At 44.0% G+C, this 22,681-nt stretch overlaps 3 protein-coding genes and 1 non-coding gene across 8 annotated transcripts in view; 3 read left to right on the top strand and 1 right to left on the bottom strand.

Annotated features, from left to right (window-relative positions):
• LOC115757354 (DNA (cytosine-5)-methyltransferase CMT3-like) overlaps positions 1-22,681 on the top strand; it is a 266,289-nt gene that overhangs the window by 199,214 nt on the left and 44,394 nt on the right. The gene's annotated exons all lie outside the window — the stretch shown is intronic.
• LOC115756134 lies at positions 12,372-22,640 on the top strand. Of its 4 annotated transcripts, XR_007198945.1 has the most exons (4): positions 12,372-12,485; positions 12,602-12,678; positions 13,244-14,210; positions 22,629-22,640. It is a non-coding gene; the product is annotated as an uncharacterized LOC115756134 (transcript). The 4 variants fall into 4 exon arrangements; XR_007198943.1 differs by having other exon boundaries at positions 12,602-14,210; XR_007198942.1 differs by having other exon boundaries at positions 12,378-13,630; positions 13,712-14,210.
• Positions 14,864-17,068, bottom strand: LOC115756125. Its single transcript, XM_030695815.2, has 3 exons — positions 16,612-17,068; positions 16,339-16,533; positions 14,864-15,997 (listed from the first exon to the last, which is right to left on the bottom strand). The coding sequence occupies exons 1-3, from the start codon at positions 16,636-16,638 to the stop codon at positions 15,731-15,733; spliced, it is 489 nt and encodes a 162-aa protein (XP_030551675.1). The 5' UTR covers positions 16,639-17,068; the 3' UTR covers positions 14,864-15,730.
• On the top strand, positions 19,720-21,282 carry LOC115756116 (putative clathrin assembly protein At1g25240). Its single transcript, XM_030695803.2, has one exon. The coding sequence runs from the start codon at positions 19,843-19,845 to the stop codon at positions 20,986-20,988; it is 1,146 nt and encodes a 381-aa protein (XP_030551663.1). The 5' UTR covers positions 19,720-19,842; the 3' UTR covers positions 20,989-21,282.

The raw sequence follows: 22,681 nt of genomic DNA on the forward strand, positions 1-22,681 counted from the left end.
TCGACATGAATGGTGATGGATTTCCTTTTCTTTTATTCCCAAATGGAACTCCAATTCACGACGAAATGAGCATGGCAGGACTTGTTCGTCTGGCAATCTTTGATGGCGAAACATTTTCACCACTAAATTTTTGGTTGGTGGGTCGAATTTCGACCAATCGCAGGTGGTGCTCCGCCTCGCGGTGATGACAGCAATCTTTTTCATTTTCTGATTTGGGGTCTTTCACGAGGTCCAGAAACAAATGCATGTATGGTAATGTCGGGTTTGACCAGAGAGTTCAAAAGTTGAAAAACCATGCGGCATAATTTTATGGCAAGTTGCGAGTGGAATTTGACGTCGACACCTTGCAGTGCACTGACCAATTGTGCCTTAAGGGTTGGAAATGATTTAGATGCCGCGGGAGAGAACATCAACGCTTCTACCAGAACATAAGGCAAGTTTACCTTGGTGATTAAAGCTACACAAATTTTTACATAAGTAACGAGAATACAGGTTGTAAGCTAACTAAAACCCTTACTTTCGGTTCTTTCTTCTTCTCTCCCCTCACCCTTTTATCGAAAAACTAAAGAAACTCGATTCTGTTTAACCACGTCGTTACCCATAAGAGGAATATCAGCAAATTGAAGGAAACTATGCAAATATGAAAATCTTCGTTGTTTATCCTGTTGAAAATGGAATGGATCAGTAATATTGGGGTAGAAATAGTCTCAACATTCTTTTTTTTTCTTTTCTTTTCCTTACTTTTTTGTCCTTGAAAAGTTGGAACTTTAAAATCATGCATCCTTGAAAAGTTGCCACCATCAATTTAGAATAATTGATGCCCTTTCAACTTCCTTGGAGGCCGAGTTACACACCTTGTTCCCTCCTCTCTCTCCTCAAGCCCTTTAGGGTTTCTCTTTAAAAAAAAAAAAACCGCCACCCAACACGGCAGTTGAGGGAGAGACTCCCTCCCCCTCTCCCTTTTCATCTCTCATTCCTTCTTGTTTTTTTTTTTCTCTATTTCCTTTTCTTGCTTTTTGTTTGAGAGCTTTTCTCTTCCGATTTAGTTTAGATCTAGAAGTTTCTCTCTTCCATTTTGAGAGATTTCTATCCCGATCTAGTCTAGATTTGAGGTTTTTGCTTGAATGTTTTCGGAATTTCGCTTTCCTCATATTTCGTTGGTCAACAAGTTCAATTTTGTAGAGAATCATAGGAGCTTTATGAAGGTTTCGCTCTTACAGGTGGCAGATCTATACTCATTCAATCTTTTTACTCTATTTAGTGATGGTATAGGGGACGACAAACATAGGCACGCATCACCAAAAAGCAAAGCCGTAGTATCGGATGGAGTTCTCTTTGTGTGCCCGTTATTGAAAATGGATTCGGTGATCGACCGCGGATTTTGGTTTGAAGAAATCAAAGGTGTGCTCTTTGAGCGTGCATCCCGTAACCCGGTTCTGATAATCTCTCTTGTTATCCCAAGTTTGTTTTGTTTTGAAGTTGTCTAGGATTTGTCTTGGTTTGAAACTGTGCTATTTTAACCGAGATATTTCTCTCTTGTATTTTTATGAGAAAGTGAATGCAATGTTATTTTGACCAAAAAAAAAACTTTCTTGGAGGCCCGTAAGAGCAATCATTGAAGTTTCTATCTTTTTCTCATTCTATCCATTCACGTCCATCCACCTCTCTATCCAATTTTGACTTACCTAAAGTGTTCGTCTTAGAAAACTCATGTGACGCTCTGGAAATTCGTCGATTGTAAGATGCCGGAATTCAATAAAAGGATGAAAATCGGATTTCGGTCTGTACGAAATTTTGGATCGTAAGGACGCAAGTGACAATTATCCGGACGATTCCCGAGTTGTCTATCGGTTTAGATTAAGTTACGATAATCTTAGTCGTTGCGAATCAAGATCGAAATCCTCATGCCTGAGCCTAATCTTGATTGAGCCTAGCTTGTGAAAAGACCAAAACTAACCCCCGTCCAGTGTGCCAAAACTTTGTTCTATCCTAAAATACGAAATGACCCTTTTGCCCCTCAATCATAAGCCAAAATTTTCAGAATGTGGTGAGCCCCACATGTCACTCTCACCTTTTCTGTTCCCCACCAACCCATCATGTCATATTTTTCCTCTCACATCACCTCTCTCTTCTCTCTCTTCCTTTTTCCCCCCTCTTACATGCTCTCCCTTTTTCCCTCTTCTCTCTCTCACCCGAACTCTCTCTCTCCCCTCGGCTCTCTCTCTCTCTCTCTCTCTCTCTCCTCTCTTTTTTCCCCTACCTTCTTTGCTGCGCGAACCCCCCTCCCCCTTGCACCGCTCATCTTCTTCTTCTTCTCCCGCTTCTTGCCGGTCTTCTCTAGTTCCACCCCCTCACTCGATACTACCATCACCAGTAGCCACCCCATTACGCCGTCGTCCGTCACCTCATCACCACCTGTCACCGAACCGCCAGCCCCGTTGCCCGCGAATTGGCCAAGACCCACGGCGTCCATCGAAGCCCAATCGGAACTTGAACCCTCTCGGTCGTCTTGTGCCAACACGCCCGTGACTCAAACCTCGCCGCCTTGCGCCACACCCGTGGGTCGCCACAACCTCGAACCGCGAGACCCGACTATGAGACCCACCGACCCGCGAGCCGAGTCCTCGCGAATCGCCATGCCGACTCGTTCGTGAGCAACCGAGGTCGTGAGCCGCGCCGCCCGACCGCCAACCCGAGCCGCTACTGCCGTTTAACCCCCGACGTTAACCCCGAACCCCCTCCAAATCTGCAACCCGAACTCGAGATACCCGAACTAGAATCCTCCGCCGGTGAACCGACCCAGCCCGAACTGTTGTGTTGACCCAAAACTCGATCATGAACAGTGCCACATGAACAGTAACTGTGAATAGTGCTACATGAACAATACCTGTGAGCAGTGCCACATGAACATTACCTCGCCCAGTGAACAATATCCGACCCGATTCGAAAATCTCATGCCCGACCCGATACCAACCGTCGATTTTTTGATGAGCTAAACCCCGATTAGGGCGCTAATTGCGCTTAGTATGAGTTAATTAGCGTAGTTAGCAATTTAGGGTGTTTAGGTAGTTTAATTGTGGTCGGATTAGATAGAAATTAGGTTTAAGATAAATGACTATAATTATTTAAGATAGTCTGACTAGTTAGATTGTCTGTGGCTAATTGGTAATTAGAATGGACCGATTGTTTGGGCGGTGATTACCGGTGTTTGATCGTGAACGAGCAATAGGCCGGAGCCGAGCGTATAACTGTTAATTGTATGAAAATGTATTAATAATTATCGTTGGGGTTATTAATTGTGTTTAATTAATCCGCGGTGATTGAATATTTGACTGGATGCTCTATGTTGATTGTTGGCTATAGTGTGAACAATTATGGATGTCGGATACCCCGTATCAAATACAAAGTCTTGTGGGTAATACTATGCATTCATATGACCACGTGCGGAATTAAATTGCATATTTTAGTATGAAAATGGCCTTGGGCCGGTCTTTGAGCACATCTGCATGAGCATCCGGCTAAAAGTAAAAGATAAGAATTGGTTGGTTGTCGGATGTGCCCGAGTGGTCATATGATGAGGACAAACCGTGCTAGTCATACGGAAACCCGACAAGTTCGTACCGTGCCGGTCGTATGGAACCACACGACTTAACAGAAGCACTTCAATTCGTGCCCGTGCTAGTCGTATGGATCACACGAATTGTCGGATGCCGGTCGCAACTTGTGATTGACGGACGCTCCTTTTTGGAATGCCTGTCTGTTATGCCGTGCTAGTTGCACTGGATACATAGCTTTCGGTCGCCGTCGCAGGAAGTAAGGGACAATGTCCGGTCCTGTCGGTAGATAATGCCGGTCGTAGTGTTGGGGCCACACCAATTGTGTGCGCCAACCACACCCGTCACGTGGGTCACCTGTTAATAAATGGACTTCGTGTAGTGTCATGCGCATGCAAATTGATATGATACCGTGCCCGTTGATTGTCCGATGTGGTTGTTGAGTTGAATCAAGCATTCCATTATGCATAGCTGAAGACTAGTAAGTTTGCATGTGGTTGACCATTATAAGTATGATGCTTTCATGGTTTCCTAGTAAGATTTTCTGCGCGAATCAACATCTTAGTTGGGCTTAGGCGTTGACTCATCGAGATTATTCTCACCCCATCGTTGTTAACCCTTTTTCAAGTCCCAAGTGACAAAGTCCGTGGGCGTTTAAGGCGAAGGTCATTGTAGGATTTTGGAAGTAGATGATAGTTTAACCTTACCCGACCGTGTGTTTTTTTGAGGTCTTAGAGAACCGCCCGAAGTATGGGATTGTGTATGATTGTGTGTAGCTCTGTAGGGTTAAAACTTATATGCTTTTGACCAATGAAATGAAATTGTCTTTTGTTTGAATGATTGAGTTGATTTCTTGTTTTTCTATCCATGTTGTTAATTATTCGGGAGAATTTACATTTCCGCGTGTGCCGTAAGTGCGAAGGTCAATAGTGTACCCGAGACGCTATCCTCTATGACCCGTGGCGAATTGGTAGAGATATCGCGAGCTTGAGAGTCGGGACGTGACATCCCCGCCCAATGTGATATTAGAGCAAGGTCGGTTGATCCATCCGGTCATAGTTTAGAGTGACAAGGAGCGTTGGAATTTGGGATAGTTAGTAGAATTGAAATTCCGTGCATGTGTTTGTTGTTTGAGTTTTAAGGTTGTATGCCTAAGTTCTCATTAGTATTGTTTTGGGGTGAGCGGGGCTCCGTAAGGTACTTGCTAGGATTGTAGTTTGTCAAACTAGTTGAGTTGAGTTTGGAACCGCTGGGAACGATCTTTAGAATTTCGACGTCGCTAAGGATAGGGTAGTGTCTATTGTAGAATGTTCTGGGTGTAAGTTGGTTATAAGTGATCACAAGGAGGGAATAGATTTGATCGTGCCGGCAACGTGCGACTTTGATATTATTATTAAGATGAATTGTCTTAGAGTTACGATGGATGTTGTCACAAGACGATATGTTTTGACCCATTCGATGAGATTAGTTCGGGTTTGATGGTAATTAAGGAGGGACCTCGAGTCTTTTGGTTTCATCAAAAGATGGCGACTCGTCTGTTGGAGATTGGTTGTCAAGGTTACCCAATTGGTTGATGCATTAGTTGAGGAACCTAGGATGGAAGACATTGATATTGTGTGTGAATTTCTGGATGTCTTTCCTTAGGAGTTGCAAAGGTTGCCGTCGTAAAGGAAAATAGAGCTTGAATTGATTTAGCCCATATGATGTAACCGATCTCTAAGACACCATATAGGATGGCGTTGTCAAAGTTTGAGAAGTTCAAGTGCGGAGGCAGGAGTCGTTGGATAAAGGATTTATCCACCTTAGTGCGTCGCCATAAGGAGAACTTGTATTGTTTGTGAGGAAAAATGATGAATCGTCGTTATTGTACATCAATTACATGCAGCTTAATCAGGTGATGATCAAGAACAAATACCCACCGCCAAGGATAATTGATTTGTTGGACCAATTGTAAGGAACTTTGGTATTTTCCTAGATCAATCTACGGACAGGATATTATTGGTTGAGGATTAAAAAGGAAAATATACCGAAAATGGCATTTATGACATGTTGTGGACATTGTGAGTTTCTTGTGATGCCGTTTGGTCTAGTAAGTGTCACCGCCACTTTTATGGATATGATGATTAGGGTGTTCAAGGAGTATCCGGATCGATTGGTGATAGTGTTCATAGGCAATATCTTGGTGTGTTAGAGGAATTTTGAGAACCATGAGCAACATTCAAAGACTATCTCGAGGACACTTAGAGAATATAAGTACGGGCCCAGTTTGATAGATGCGAGTTTTGGCTAACTCGTGTAGATCCCTTAGGTCATGTAGTTTCCGGCGGAGGAATTCTAGTGGGTCCGACCAAGATCGATGCGATTATGGGTTGGCCGAGGCCGACGACAATGATAGAAATCAGAAGTTTCTTAGGATTAACGGACTATTACAAGCGTTTCGTGGAAAGGTTCTCTACAATAACTATGCATTGGACACGGTGTCGAAGAAAGACGATAAGTTGAAATGAAAAGGTCATATCAATAAGCTTAACTTGTGAATATGGGTTCATAATGATACGACCAGTAGTGGCGGATCATATAGGCTTGAATTATGTGGTTCTAATGATTTTAGTTATTGATTTTTATTAATGGCCTTAAATAATGACATGATGAAGACTCGCAAAAAAGTGAACGAGAACCATGAAGTTTTATGCGTGGAGTTGAACTGGTGAACACATTTAAAGTTTAATGATTTACTTATGAACAATAAGTTGAGATGAAAATGCCCCAACTAATTGATGATGTGAGGTTCGGGAAGCGAATAAGAAAGGCCTAGACAAATGGCCGGTTGGGTTGTATGATCGTAATTTTGAATTGTCAACGACCAAACTTGAGGATATAGTATAGTGACCGACAGTAGATTGGGCGATAGGTTCGAAAAGCGAAGATCTAGACTTAAATCGTTGAAGTTTGATGGTTAGCCTGTTTTGAAAAAAAAAATTATGGTGATTGATAATTACGGATTATAGGTCTGAATTGGTGTGGCACGGCCTTGATTGATGAGAAAAGACTCGCAAGAAAGTGAACGACCAACGTTGGGACCAACGGCCAATGTGATTGAATATATATGAGAGTCATTTGGATCGCAATCGGACATGAAGTTATATATTGAAATTAGGCAATGGAGCTTGAGATGAGATGGTCACCTGTGAAATTAAAAAGTCCAAATTGATAAAGACCGAAGTGAAGTTAAGTGATATGTGATGAGTAGTGAGAACGATCATGCACTACACATGTTTAAAGTTGGTTCTCAAAGTGAAAAATATGTTTGAAGGTGCATAGTATTATATTTTGAATAACGGACGAAAGATTGTGAGTGGAACGAGATATCGCAAATAAGTAATACTCTTATGCTTGGTGGTACTGGTAAAGGTCGATTGTACCTTCGAATGTGAATTGGAGAGAGAACACTGTGCTATGTGACTAAAGTAGCCTAGGAATAATTTGAGATCCATATGAGCTAGTTAACTAGCAACTCAATAATGTCGGGGCAGAGTGGATTTTGTTTGTGGACTATATAACCAATGGAACTTTAGACAAATACGTGGAATGAAGACTGTGAGAATAAACAAGGAAATTTCGTAATGGCAAGCTAAGAGTGGATGCCATAATAGGATGTAGAAGATAAATGTATGAGTTATTAAGAATGGTGATGGCTTAGAATAAGATTAAGATTGTGAGATGTGGCAATTAAGGAAGACATGTAATCGGAGTGCGCAACGGAAGTATAGTAAGGCCACATAAATTCTTGAGATAATAATCATGAGAGTCTTGTTTTGGTTAAGGCAGAAATCTTGTCAGAAACCTATCGTAGTAGTTACAATATTAATCCTGTTAGCACAAAGATATATAAAAATTTGTGGCAGTACTTTTAGTGCATTGTAAGTCTAGTAGACTGCAATAACCACTGGAGATTCTAGAGTGAAGGTGGGAGCATATCACGGTGTAATTGTGATGGAATTGCCAAGAAGTCAAGAGAGAAATGATTCGAATTGGGTTATAGTGGGCGAATTATCAAAGACTGCTCATCTTATAGCAGTGCAAAAGGATTTCGCTTTTGATAGATATGTTGAGCAGTATGTGCTACGGATAGTACGTCTTTATAGAATGTCAGTGACGATCACCTCGGATTGTGACCCCAAGTTCACCGCCGCATTTGGAAAAGTTTGCGGACCGTGTTGGGAACAAAGTTGCGGTTTAGTACGGCCTATCATTCGTAGACAGATGGCCGATCCGAAAAGATAATTCAAGCGCTATGGAACATGTTGTAGGATGTGATTACGTCTAGTAGAAAAAAAAAATAGTAACAATTTCTGTCCGTTTGTTAGTTAAGAGATTATCGATCGATAAGTATGGATGACTGATTTCTATGGTTAATTGTGGATATGATGTGTCAATCTGCAGCTAGATTGGATAACAAGTCTAGATGGTGACAATCTAGGTTTGAATTTTTGGATTGGACAATTTAACCCGACTAGACGAATTGTGGATACATAAATGTAACAAGTTGGTATTTGAAGATCGTAGGCCGGAATCTGACTCGTGTATTGATGGTTGTATCGTTGTTTGTTTTTTTTTTTTTTTTGGGTAAGGATGGTCGCATCGTTGTTTTTATGTATAAAGTTCATATAAGGATTATTATGAAATAAGTAGTGTATGACAACCAGTGAGAACATTTTGAGACGTCAGCATCTTTATATTTTTGAGGTTGTGTAGTGGTCTAATTTCGAGGACGAAATTTCTTAAGGAGGGGAGAATTGTGACGCTTTGGAAATTCATCGAATGTAAGATGTTGAAATTCAATAAAAGGATGAAAATTGGATTTCAATCTGTACGAAATTTTGGATCGTAAAGATGTAAGTGACAATTATTTGGACGATTCTCGAGTTGTCGATCGGTTTAGATTAGGTTACGATAATCTTAGTCGTCATGAATTAGAATCGAAATCCTCACGCCCAAGCCTAATCCCGACCGAGCCTAGCTTGTGAAAGACCAAAATTAACCCCGTCCCAGTGTGCCAAAATTTCGCTTTGTCTTAAAATACTAAATGACCCTTTTGCCCCTCAATCATACAAAAAATCCAAAATAATTCAGAATGTGGTGGGGTCCACATGTCACTCTCACTTTTTCTTTTCCCCACCAACCCATCACATCACCTCTCTCCTCTCTCTTCCTTTCCCCCCTCTCCACGTGCTCTCCCTTTTCCCCCCTTCTCTCTCTCACCCGAACTCTCTCTCTCTCTCCTCTCTTTTTTCCCCTCCCTTCTCTACTGCGCGAACCCCCCTCCCCTCTTGCACTGCTCATCTTCTTCTTCTTCTCCTGCTTCTTGCGGGTCTTCTCTAGTTCCACCCCCTTACTCGACACTACCACCACCAGTAAACACCCCATCACACCGTCGTCCGTTACCTTATCGGCACCTATCGCCGAATCGCCGACCCCATCGCCCACGAGCTGGCCAAGACCTACGGCGTCCACCGAAGCCTAGTCGAAACTCGAGCCCTCTCGGTCGTACCGTGCTAGCACAGCCGTGATTCAAGCCTCGCCGCCTTGCGCTACGCCCATGGATCGCCGCGACCTTGAACCGTGAGACCCACTAACCCTCGAGCCAAGTCCCCGCGAACCGCCATGCCGACCCGTCCATAAGCACTCGAGGTAGTAAACCGCGCTACCCGACCGCCGACCCAAGCTACTGCTGCTATTTAGCCCCCAACGTTAACCCCGAGCCCTCTCCAATCCGCGACCCGAACCCGAGATACCCAAATCAGAATCCTCTGCTAGTGAACCGACCCGGCCCAAACTGTTGTGCCGACCCGAAACTTGACCGTGAACAGTGCCCGTGAACAATACCGGTGAACAGTGCCATATGAACATGATCGATGAACAGTGCCATGAATAGTACCCGACCCGTGAATAGTATCCAAATCGGAATCCTCTGCCCGTGAACCGACCCGGCCCGAACTGTTGTGCTGACTCGAAACTCGACCATGAACAGTGTCCGTGAAGCGATGCGGTGAACTGTGACACATGAATAGTATCGATGAACAGTACCCATGAACAAGACCGACTCGTGAAATGTATCCAACCCGATCCGAAAGTCTCGTGCCCGACCCAATACCGATCGCTGATTTTTCGGTGAGTTAAATCCCTAAACCCCGATTAGGGCGCTAATTATGATTAGTATTAGTTAATTAGCGTAGTTAACAATTTAGGGTGTTTAGGTAGTTTAATTGTGGTTGGATTAGATAGAAATTGGGTTTAAGATAAATGACCACAAGTATTTAAGATAGTCTAACTAGTTAGATCGTCTATGGCTAATTGGTGATTAGACTAGGCTGATTGTTTAGGCAGTGATTGCCGGTACTTGATTGTGAGTGAGCGATAGGCTAGGGCCAAGCGTACAACCGTTAATTGTATGAAATTAGATTAATAATTATCATTGGGATTATTAATTGTGTTTAATTAATCCGCGGTGATTGAATACTTGATTGGATGCTCGATGTTGACTATTGGCTATTGCGTAAACAATTATGGGTGTCGGATGCCCCGTATCAAATACATAGTCTTGTGGGTAATACTGTGCATTCATATGACCACGTGCGGAATTAAATTGCATATTTTAGCATGAAAATAACCTTGGGCCGGTCTTTGAGCACGTTCGCATGAGCATCCGACTAAAAGTAAAAGATAAGAATTGGTTGGTTGTCGGATGTGCCCGAATGGTCATATTATGAGGATAAACCGTGCTGGTCGTATGGAAACCTAACAAGTTCGTACCATACCGGTTATGCGAAACCACACAACTTGTCGGAAGCACGTCAATTCGCGCCGGTGCCGGTCGTACGAATTGTCGGATGCCGGTCGCAGCTTGTGATGGACCAATGCTCCTTTTTGGAATGCCTATCTGCTGTACCGTGCCGGTCGCACCGGATACACGGCTTTCGGTCGCCGTCGCCGGAAGTAAGGGACGATGCTTAGTCCCGCTAGTAGACACTGCCGGTCGTAGTGTTGGGGCCACCCCGGTCGTGTGCGCCGATCACGCCGATCACGTGGGTCACATGTTAATAAATGGACTTCGTGTGGTGTCATGCGCATGTAAATTGATATGATGCCGTGCCCATTGATTGTGTGGTGTGACTATTGAGTTGAGTCGAGCATAGCATTATGCATGGCTAAAAACTGGTAAGTTTGCATGTGATTGACCGTTATATGTATGATGCTTTCATGGTTGCTTGGTAGGATTTTTTGAGTGAATCAACGTCCTAGCCGGGCTTAGGCGTTGATTCATTGAGATTATTCTCACCCTGTCATTGTTAACCCTTTTTTCAAGTCCCAAGTGATGAAGTCCTTGGGCGTTTAAGGCGATGGTCGTTGTAGGATTTTGGAAATAGATGAGAGTTTAACCTTACTCGGCCGTGTGTCTTTTTGAGGTCCTAGAGAGCCGCTCCGAAATAGGGGGTTGTGTATGACTGTGTGTAGCTCCGTAGGGTTAAAACTCATCTGCTTTTGGTCAATGAAATGAAATTGTCTTTTGTTTGAATGATTGAGTTGATTTCCTGCTTTTCTATCCATGTTGTTAATTGTTCGAGAGAATTTACACTTCCGCGTGCCGTAAGTGCAAAGGTCGATAGTGTACCTGGGGCGCTATTCTCTATGACCTGTGGTGAATTGGTAGAGATATCGCGAGCTCGAGAGTCGGGGCGTGACAACACATATCCAAGATTTACAATCATTTACCCGATCTAGCACACACCTAAAGTTTATGATCGTTCTTGTGACGGTTTTTCTGTATGTACAAGTCGATCTCCGGCCACATCACGACCTCTTAAATCCACGAGGATGACGAAAATCCGGTCCATCTCAAGAGCACCTCAAACAAAATTACTTCGCTCCATGTCTACACTTCACTGTCTTCAATTGCACCTTTTTCTTCTTCTTTGATTGTTCTCGATTCTGTTTTGTCACCGTTGCATTTGCTTAGATTCGCTATCCGGAGGAGAAGATTGGTCAATTGATCATTGCGCAAGTTCCGAGTGAGATTGACCATTGGAGGAGCTTGATTTTTCGTGATACCGAGTGGCAGAAAATGGTGTAAGTGAGGTGCCCGATTAGGAAATGGGTTTTTTAGTATTGTACTAGAGAAGAGGAGGGGGCAAAAAGGGACGACCCGATAACTTGATCCAACCGAACCAAACCGAACCGAACTCCTTTCAGGTGTATTGCTGTTGGGCCTTGGTTCGGGTCACAAGAAGTATGTCGTCTTCAATGTTCGGTTTGGGCTGGGTATCAGTAAAACCCAAACCGAATTATAAACACCTTTCAGTAGTATGAGACCGGCGACCGACTCCAGTTTATCACCTAATAAGAATGGGCAATCTATATTAGCTTGAAGCATACACAACGTAACTCCATCTTCTGTTGTGACTCAATCCTTGTCTTGGCGCTTCCCCATTCTCCACGATGGGAAGCTCCATTGCAAGCTCGGATTCCCCTGCCGCCGCAAGGTCGTCCGCTCCATTCAGCGCCACCATCTCCTATAGGAGGTTTACCGCCGCACTAACAACAAGACGTGGCCGGATCACGGAGGCAAGACGATAGACACGATCAAAACGATTTCTGAATTGGGGGGGGCGAAGGTTTCGTAGAACTGAGAAAGAAACTTTTGCACTCGATTACTTGATAGCAAAAACGGATAAATATTCAGGTAATTGCCTTACATTACCCATTCAGTTAGTTGAATTTGAGTAAGGTTATTTAAGGTCAGTTAATTTGGTAGAACTGAACAGCCATTCCGCTCGGAGCCAGCACATGCGGAGGAGAATGTGGGAGGGGAACGAGCATCGTTCGGACGACCCGCGGCTCCCAATGGTGGAATTCCTCATCCTCTCCGCGCAGGTGAGTTTTTCGCTCCGCAGCCTCATCGAATCACTCCAGTCCCCGACCACGCGAGTTCCCTCTCCCCGTTGATCCGACTTGCTCTTGTGACGCGGCGCGCCGATTGACATTCGCAGCGGCTCGGAGTCGATCCGGTGGTCAAGTACACCGCTCTGTCGCTTTTCGCCGATCGGTTCTGCGCTTCTCTCTCCCGGTTCGTCTCGCTGCTTCGCCATTTCCAGTTTGGAACGCATGATGTGCCGGTTCGCCGTTTCTAGTGCGTCATTTCGCCGGATTTTTCGAACCTTAGAGGAGCTTCAGTATTGCCATGTCGTTGCGTTGAGTGAGATCAGGTTGAATTCGTCGTGGCAAACAAGCGTCGAATTGAATCCCTTGGCAAGGTTGCTCCAAGTTAATCTGAAAAATTTTGCAGCCGTTGGACTAGATACTGTCATGTTTCTGTTGTACGTTGTATTTTTTTTTTTTTTGGGGGCAATCTGTGTTTGATCAGTTTGTTTTAGGAGTGACAATTTTGGTGGTGTTGTTTGCTTCGTCTTAATTGCTGACCGGAGGTTTAGATGCTGCTGTTTTGCCTTCATTACCTTTTTGAATCCCCTTTTTCTTAACGTTAAATTTGATCAGATGTCCATTTTTGAGACCGAGACTTAGATAAAAGGATATCGATGATGCGATACTTGCGATTTCTTTGTAAAGTGGGTGATGATCGGGATTGCCGACAGCTCTTTTGGTACTGAGTAAGCAACCTTTCCTTTGTAAAGGTCTGAAGGGAGCAATGCCACTCAACACTGGCTACTACAGCCTCTGAGAGAGAGCAATCTGCAGTTATTTTCACTTGTCTCTATCTGGATCTCAAGCAAAGTAAAATCCTGTACTTTGGCATTGTCAGAACATTACTTAGATGGCTGTCTTGTTATCTTTTGATACGTCTCATATCTAGCAGATACATCTGTCTCGCCCTTTGTCTGTAAAATCCTTGAAGTTTTTGGGGGATCGGATCATCACCGGACAACATTTTACAACTCGAGACTTTTCCGAAGCAGTATGCTAATTACCGTCCATAAGGATTGAAAATAGCTAACTCTTCTTTTATGTATCTTGCTGTGATTAATGACGCTGGCTTTGTCTAGGAAGTGATCTTTTTGCAGGTATATATATCTTCGAAATCGGAATTAACATTTCTTTCTCTTTTTTCTGTCGAAAATTGAACGATGGATCTGTCATTTCAGATGCTGAACTTTGAAATTGGATCTGCAAGTGATGCTTTTATGTTCCTCGAACAACTCTACTTCCAATTCAAGCAAGTCTTTTTTCCTTCCTTGACTATGGTTATATGAATTTTCAGCTTTATGGTTTCTGCTGTGAGGTGCTTTTAATGTTTCTATGCGTACTTCAATTCAGGGAAGTAGCAGCAGTAGGGAAGCTTTTGAGTTTCCAAGCGTGCATGGATGTCATGGATCTTCTCTATGAAAAGGAGGAGATGACAAGGCTTTATCGTTCTCCTCGTCCTCTAGCTGCATCTATCTTGGCATGTTTTGAGTGATATAATATACTCAGATAAAGAAAACACCTGTTTTTAGCTAAGCTTTTGCGCTCACTTGCAGGTTTGTTCCTACCTTATGACAGTCCCAAAACAGAGTCTGGAATTTCCAATTCTTGCTTGGGGTACTATTTAGTGTTCAAGTTATTGCCTTTTCATCTTCTCCATGATTGTTTCTTCTGTCCACAGTACCTTAGCCATAGATATAACCAGAGCTCTTCATATTATGATGTGGTCATCTCAACTTGTTAGAACAACTCCCATCGAGTCTCTGCACCTATCCTATCCTTTTTTTTATTCTCGCTTTATGAACCCTTATTGTTTTGTTGCTTTTCGAAGACGTAGATCTTTTGCTGTATAGGCACATTATATTAATGTGCACTGGTCCTCTTTTTTCTTCCACTTAATTTAATTAAATTACTGACTCACTCTCTTTCTCTCTCACAAACAGTACCGTGTATTGTTTGCATTTCACATTTAACTGCTTTTGATTATGGTTGAGCTGCCTACAAATTCTCTGATATGGTCTGCTGATATTCTGTTGGCTTGTATCTCCACATCAAGGGAGCATGTATTGGATTTTCGAGTATTTCGCTGACTCCTTCGTTTTAATACTGTTTCTGGATTGTCAATCATGTAGAATAGACGGGCATATAGGTATTGGAGGTGAGTTTTGCTTGTTGAGATCATTTTTCACTGGCATGACTGCCGAGCTGAAGTGCGAAAATGGAGAACTTGGGATGTTTCTAAGAATTTTTTTGCTCCTGCATATTGAGTACACAGTACAATCCAGTGTCGACTTGCTTCTGTTCCACGGAATATGACGGTTCCCCTGTATTGCTCCTTAAAGCGCTAGGACCTCTTTTTCGACTTATTTGAATGATGAGATTTGAACTTTGTTTCAACGTAATTATCTGCAATATTCAAGGTTCATCGTTTGAATTCATATTAATTGAATAGACTTTCTGTTGTTGCAGTGAATTTTGCAGCTTTGTGCAAAGAAGAAGAAGTGAAGGAACTGGTGAAGGTCATTCTTGGCCATGTCTTCGAGCCTACCTGTTAGGACGGAAGTGCTGAAGAAGGAAACTGCTCAACGAATCTGATTCTAGTGTGAGGTCCTTCCTTTCTTCTTTTACATATTTTGACTTGTTCCAACATTATTCTTGTGGATTACGATGCTCAAAGGGAAAAAAAAGTGGAATAGAACAAAATGCACGCTTCAGAGATAAGGTTTTCGCGGGTAAGTTATGCCTTTCACTAACTGCACAGTAGTTATCAACAGTTGAGAGTTCTATCTATAGACATGCATGAATACATAACCCACATGCAATAGTAGTATTGACGAATACTGCAACTGGCAAAACGTCTCGGTAAAGTTTTCATAGACGGATGCTTCACTTAATCAAGTTGAATGTTCACTCCATTCGGTTGATAGGGCCAGAGGAAGGAAAGTTCTTATTTGAGCTTTTGGCATGCGGTGCCATAAGATACGTGTATATATGTCAATAAGCAGGTTCACCTGCCGATAACATACACATATGGCCTTTCCGAGTACACCGTTTTTTAATTTGACAGATAACAAGAGAATTCTGTGACGGATCCGATACCATAGCAGCTTTGACAATTAAAACCCCACCAAATGTGCTTATAAGCGGGAGGCAAAGGTGGAAGGTTCGGGTGATTTCTCTTTTTCGATGGCGGTAATCTTTCAGTTCTCAAGACTGTCAAACTGCTGCTGAAGCATGTGGAAGATGGTCATGTTGTGCGATGGAGGGGGCGGCGGCAGGGGTGGTGGAGGCATAGTCCTTAGTGGGGTTATTATAATGTCCCCATGGGTTAGATTGTGATGCCTCTTGCGGAGTGGTCGGATGGATGGTTCGGAAGCCACCATGACCTTCTCCGTCTTTGCCAAGTCCTGTGCGTCTGCTCTCTTCCTCATGCTCTGCGCAATTTGCTCCTCCTTGGTTCGAGCACCCTTCATCAGCAGCATTCATTTTCACTCGCTAAAGAATCAAATGAACAAATTTGTCTAACCAAAGATACGTGGAGATAATTGCCACGTGACATGCACACTCACGGTAAGATTATCATGAAAGTGGATACCCCGTAAATCTATCTTGTGACGGCCTTTAGAATTCAACGATTCCCTATCTGGAGTTCTAAAAAAGTTTCAACTTTCACCAACTTCAATTGGCAGACAAACTTTCATGAGATTATTCGCTGAAGAAATTTTAGTTAGCTTCCCTTCCTGTATGCAACTAGATGTGTGGACATGGCGTCCAACATGGAGGAACAACTTTCGGGGAGCAAGCTTACCGGAATAGCGGAAGTGCTGAGCATTGGGCATTTCACGGGCTGATCTTCGTCCGGGGGCTCGGTTGGGTGTTCGAGGGGCCAGAATTCAATCTCCAATTCCACCTCATGGTGAGGATGATGGACTTCCATACAATTACGTCCTTCTCCCCTATCCTGTGTGCCTCCTGTCAGCGAAACTCTCCGTTCCTCTGTATTCTGATGCGCCAAAACTCACCTCAGTTAAAGTAAATCAAATCCACAAAGAGAGAGAGAGAGAGAGAGAGAGAGACTCACAGTGTCATCTCCACATGAAAGTTCCATGGAGGCACGTTGAGAAGCTTCAGCCTGTGAATTTATCGCAGGGGGAAGAGAGAGGGGGAGAAAGAGAGAGCATGAAAAGGAGGAAGTGGGAAGGAGAGAGGTGGCGGAGTGGGATCACCCGCACAGTTGCGAGGAGGGAAAAAGATGCTGCCACCAAGTTGCCTCTTTCATTGGTTTTGTGCCATCCATTACGTTTAAGTTTACCAATCTCTTTAGTTTTTTTTTTTTTTATGGGGGGTGCAACTTTTCCTTTTTTCTTAGCTGGGTCCTCTCCTCCATCTCTGCTGGGGGGAGTTGGACAGAGCTTTCTCTTTTGCTTTAGCAACTGTTGCGAGTGTTCTGGGTTGAAAATCTTACCAGCGTTCCACTTTTCTCTTGTCATGCCTTTCTTGGGTTCTGGAGAAGACGGGAAATGCGGATGACAAGGGGAGGTGGGGGAGGAGATGCACAGTGAAAAAGCACGAGAAAGCGGAAGGCGGAAAGCACGAGATATAGCGGCTCGCTTAGCTCCTATTTCTGTAAGCTGTAAAGAGTGCAAAGTGCGTAAACATCCACACAAGCCCGTTTTCATAAAGCCCAACAAAGGAGGGAAGCACAAAAGACAGGGAAAGCTAGTTCCCAAAAAGAATGGGGAGACATGGGCACATGAAGATCTAGGGGGCCAGCGGTTCCCTAGTTTTTGAAATCTTAATTTTATTTTATTTTTTTGCATATCTTGGATCTTAAAAGCTACCCTGTCAATTCGTTCCACAGTCTACCTAAGACCGGCCAATTTCTTTCTTTTATTGATTTTTTCTTTTTTTTTATTCTTATTTTAGTTAAGCAAAATGAAAGTGAACGTAATAACAAAAATTCCCTTTTAGCAGCAATCTATAAAAGATGAATATATTGAATAAAATAATACGATTAATTATATTCCACACCCACTCCCTAAGCCATTTCCAGGTATGAGTAAGGTTATTGACCGTTGCGTAAAAGGAAAAAAAAAAAAACTGAATTTTCCTCTTTGAGGTCAGCCAGCTTAAGCTAACTTCACCGCATGGAAACATTGTATCTATAGCTGAACCGCATAGTGTCTTGCAACTAGGGGTACGTTGCCAACAAGTCGGTTGCAAAGACACTATGCGAAGCACGGATCGACGACATAGGAACCGAAGTCTCGATGATGCCTCATCCCGGACGTGGGTCGTTACTACACGAGCATACCCAACGATAGCAATCTGAAGATGACGTGGAGTCTACTTTCTCCACCGACATCCCCATAAGTTGAGAGAAGATATTATTCTTCCCCTCATCTCAGGGAATATTCTCGAAGTTTTACGTTCCGGAGTTCGGACGAATAAGTTTAAGGACTTACTCGGGTACAAAACCTTTTCCATATTAGACACATAATAAATGTGAGGTCATTCTAATACATTTTCAATGTATTCTAATAGCCGAAACAAACAATACAAAATTCAGCTGGGACTAGATGAGACGAACCAGTATGTCCGGTCACTATAAACCGAAAAATTTGCATTGACAAAGACCGAATTACCTAATGCATGACAGTAGATGATTTGATATGATAAACCTGGAAAGACTACCTTCATCTTATAACATATCTATAGATACCAACAAAAGAAGCAAGGGGCCGGGCGGGGCTCGACCTCGCCGTCGCTGCCTCGCTCGGCGACGGCAAGGTCGACCCCCACCGTGGCAGGGGGAGTTAGCCTCTCGAATCGCCCCTCCGGCCGATCATTGGATTATGGCAACCGGCTGGAGGTGAGGTGGGAGGAGAGGGGGGAAGAAAAAAAAAAAAAGAAAAAGAAAAAACATAAAAATTTCAAAAAAATATTAAAATACTAGGTCTCGGGCCGGCCGACGTCCACGTCGGCGTCGGCCGGTCAAAATTCACTGGATGGACTGAAATGACACAATTGTAAAAGGTTTAGAGTTGAATCGGCAAAAAATAAATGTTTAAAACCGAATTGGCACAATTGTAATAGGTTTATGACTTTTTTGGTAATATTCTCTATCCTAAATTAACTAAGCTAAAGAAGGTAAAAAAATATAATGCCGTCGAAGTTCTAATTCTAAAATTTAAACCAGTTGGGAAATACATCTTGAAGCTGTCTGATATTGGAGAAAACTCGACCTTGAGGTTTGAAATGTCGATTGATGAGATTTAATGAATTCCATTCAATCATCGCACCCTATGTTCTATATTGAGTTGTTCTTGTCTCAAGATAACTTTCACACCAAGACTTTTTTTTATTAGAAAAGAAAAAAAATTTATTGTCATAGTGGGAGGGAGGACTTTGAATTCCAATTTTTATGATGTTTAGGCGAAGTCATATCCACTCAATCAATTCAAAGTCCAATAGTCCAAAGTCAAGAGCTCAATCATCACTGCGGGGGCTCATGTGTCGGAAATTAGGATGTCTCCATATATAAGAACCAAGTGCCCAATATGCGAGTTGCTTGAGATTCATTCCTTCACGACATGACTCGAACGCGTAACCTCTTAAAAGAGCATGTGGGCATCGAAAAAGTTTCAAACGATCAGAACTTTTCAGAACACGTCTCTTTATCTCACTCGAACCATAAGTCGGTTAACTTGAAGTTGCCCAATCTCCGATGACAAATTTCTTCCACCTCGATGGACATGCACTTCCCTGACACGGTCATCATCGGTCCGTTGTCGTTTTAGAGGCTGTACAGTTACTTAAAATAAGGACCCACCCTACGTTGCGAAGTTGACCGTGGAAACGTCGTCGTAGAGGCGGGAGAAGTGGAGCACAACGTGAGAAATCGATGCAGACACGTAAGTACCTTTTGACGAAGTCCCCCGACCGCAACATCGATCGACCACAATTCGACATTTGTCCTCCTCAGACAAATGAGAGAAAAAGAAACCAGAAACTGAAACGTCCTTTAGGGGTCCAAGTCCAACGAACGACCCCAACCGAAACAGCTTCATTCCTTCTCATTCTCGGTCGGCAAAGTCAATTTTTCTAATTATTGACTCTCGGAAATTACAAATAATAATAATAATAATAATAAACAAACGAAAGAGGAAAATTACACCCAGCTAAAGTCTAAAAATAATAAACACGTCTCTTCATCCTCGCGCGTGTTGCGTTGTTGCTGTGGGGGCTTCTGCCTCGTCGGGATCTCGATCTCGATCTCGATCTCCAGAGAGAGAGAGAGGGGGAGATAGAGATGAAGCTGTGGAAAAAAGCCGCCGGCGCTCTCAAGGACCAGAACAGCCTCTTGATCACCGCACTCTCGCGGCGCACCCACCTCCGCAGCCCCGACCTCGAGGCCGCCGTCATCAAGGCCACCAGCCACGACGAGGCCCGCGTCGACTACCGGAACGCCCAGCGCGTCTTCGCCTGGGCCCGCACCTCCCCCTCCACCCACCTCAAGCCCCTCGTCTGGGCCATCTCCTCCCGAGCCCACCGCACCCGCAGCTGGCCCGTCGCCCTCAAGTGCCTCATGCTCCTCCACGGCGTCTTCTGCTGCAAGGTCCCCGCCGTCCACCGCATCGGGCGCCTCCCCTTCGACCTCTCCGACTTCGCCGACGCCCACTCCTCCCCTTCCAAGACCTGGGGCCACAACGCCCTCGTCCGCGCCTATTTCAACTTCCTCGACCACAAGTCCTCCTTCCTCTACACCGACCTCAAGGAGATCCGTAAGGTCAAGTTGGCCGGCCCCGAGGAATCCATCATGGCGGAGATCGTCATGCTCCAGAGGCTGCAGTCCCTCCTCACCCTCCTCCTCCAAGTCAGGCCGCAGGCCGAGGGCATGCGCGGCACCCTCGTCCTCGAGGCCATGGACTGCGTGATCATCGAGATCTTCGACACCTACAGCAAGGTGTGCAACCTGATCGCCAGGGTCCTCTCCCGGATCTACGGGGCCTCGCAGGCCGAGGCCTCCATGGCGCTCCTCGTGCTCCGGCAGGCGAACTCGCAGGGCGACGAGCTCGCCGAGTTCTTCGACTTTTGCAAGTTCTACGGCGTGCTCAACGCGTCGGAGTTCCCCAAGGTCGAGCGGATCCCGGAGGAGGATTTCCGGGAGGTGGAGAGGATGGTCTACGCGGGAGTTGAAGAGGAGTCTAAGGCCATCGTGGTGAGCGAGAGCGGAGGCGGCGGCAGCGTATTGGTGCAGTCGTCGGGGAAGGTCTTGACGACTGTCGTGACAAACAAGTGGGAGATCTTCGACGACGACCTCAAGAGCCTGAATGGTGGCAACGGAACGGAATGGGGGATTGTTAGTGTAAGAAGTTCGGACGATCCTCAACCTCAACGTCAACCCCCCCATGTATACGCTTATAAACTTGAGATTCCAGATTTAATTACTTTCTAGCAAAATTGGAGCGGACACATAATAATTCTTGCATTCTTTCCTATTAAGAGTTTCATTCCATTGCTCGCAAATGACACCAGAAAAGATGGAGACTCTTTTTACTAATGCCTTCTCTATATTTTGACGGTACGGCACGATGTGATGCTGATAGTTCTCGTGGACTACTAGGTTTTGTTTTTGTCAGTCATTAGTTGTAGCTGTTCACGTTCTCTGTTCCTCTTTTTGTTGTAGTTTGGTCTCAGATAAACTAAAGGTTGCCAATTTACCCATTGGGAATTGTTGGCTATAGCCCAAAGTTAAACCAGATTTGATTTGGAATCGACTTGATTTATTCGAGCTGAATGTGCATGGAACTTAAGATGAAACACGGGGTTTAACCTAATTCGCTTATTAGGTCAAGCCTAACTCAGATAGAGTTTTTAAGGAGCCCTCAAGAGAAATCTATTATGAGAGATTATGGCAATACATTTACGCGAGGGCTTCTCGCGGGGTCAGGAAAAATTTGTGAGTGAGTATGATTGAGCGATTGTAATCTCCTTTTTGCTAATTATAATGGAGCCATCTCATCGATATCTTCTCATTAGGGGTGAGCGGTTCCCGATTCGGTCCGGTTCCCATAAAAAATCGGGAATCGGACTGGTGGTCTCGGTTCTCATTTTTCGGAACCGCGGATTGGACCGGCCATCCTCCGAGCTTATGTTCGGTCCGGTCCGGTCCGATTCCGAGGCGGTTCCAAGGAACCTATGTTCATGAAAAAATTGGCAAGTCCCCACAAACGAAAGATACGGGTAAGGGCAAAGCAAGAACTCTTAAACTGCGAGGCAAAGAACCAAAAAGAAAATGAACCCTTTAAACAACAAACAAACGTCAAAACAAGACATGCAACCGAAGATCCACAAGAGGGGAAATTCGCTCCACAACAGCAAAGCAAATGCAACCGAGAAAAGCCCCTCAAAATCAAACAACTACAGCTACAAATACCGGGCCCATCATCCAAAAAATCCACCAACACAGAAACATACAACAAGACAAAGCTCGTTTTCACACTGAATTTACGCCAAGCTTTTCAGCCTCTTTTGGGTATGGCAGTTTGTTGCCTCTGCAATAAAAATACCATACCCATCATCCAAAAAAAAAAAAAAAATGACCAGTCCAATCCGGTCCGGTCCTGGGCCTGGGCCTGGAACCGAGAACCGGACCGCCAGGTCACCGGTTTCAATTTTAGGAATCGGGAACCGGACCGGATCCCTCTAAAATCGGGAAAAGAACCATCGGTCTCGGTCCGGTCTGTGCGGTCCTTTTTGCTCACCCCTACTTCTTATGGAGTCGACACACTGTCGAATCTCGTGAATCCGATATGTACGGTTTGTTATTTCGCATTCATTTCTCTCTTCGAACTGTTTTGGTTTTGTTCTAGCTTCTGATTTTGGTTAACCCGTGAAGTTTCTAAAGCAGAATTCCGGAAAAATATTACATAGATTAAACTTATCCAAATTTCTTGACCGTCATGCTTTTCAAATTAAAACGATCAATGACCTATCTCATATGAAATTTAAACCGTCTCTATTTTCGTTTACTTTGGAATTTCTTGGGATGAGAGTATATGTGACCGTAGTTGCCTAACGTAAACCTAGGAGTAGACCAAACAAGTTTTTTTTGGTCGGACCAAACATGATTGGCAAATATTTAATTT

The sequence above is a fragment of the Rhodamnia argentea genome, chromosome 6 (assembly GCF_020921035.1).
Source record: "Rhodamnia argentea isolate NSW1041297 chromosome 6, ASM2092103v1, whole genome shotgun sequence".
Lineage (NCBI taxonomy): Eukaryota > Viridiplantae > Streptophyta > Magnoliopsida > Myrtales > Myrtaceae > Rhodamnia > Rhodamnia argentea.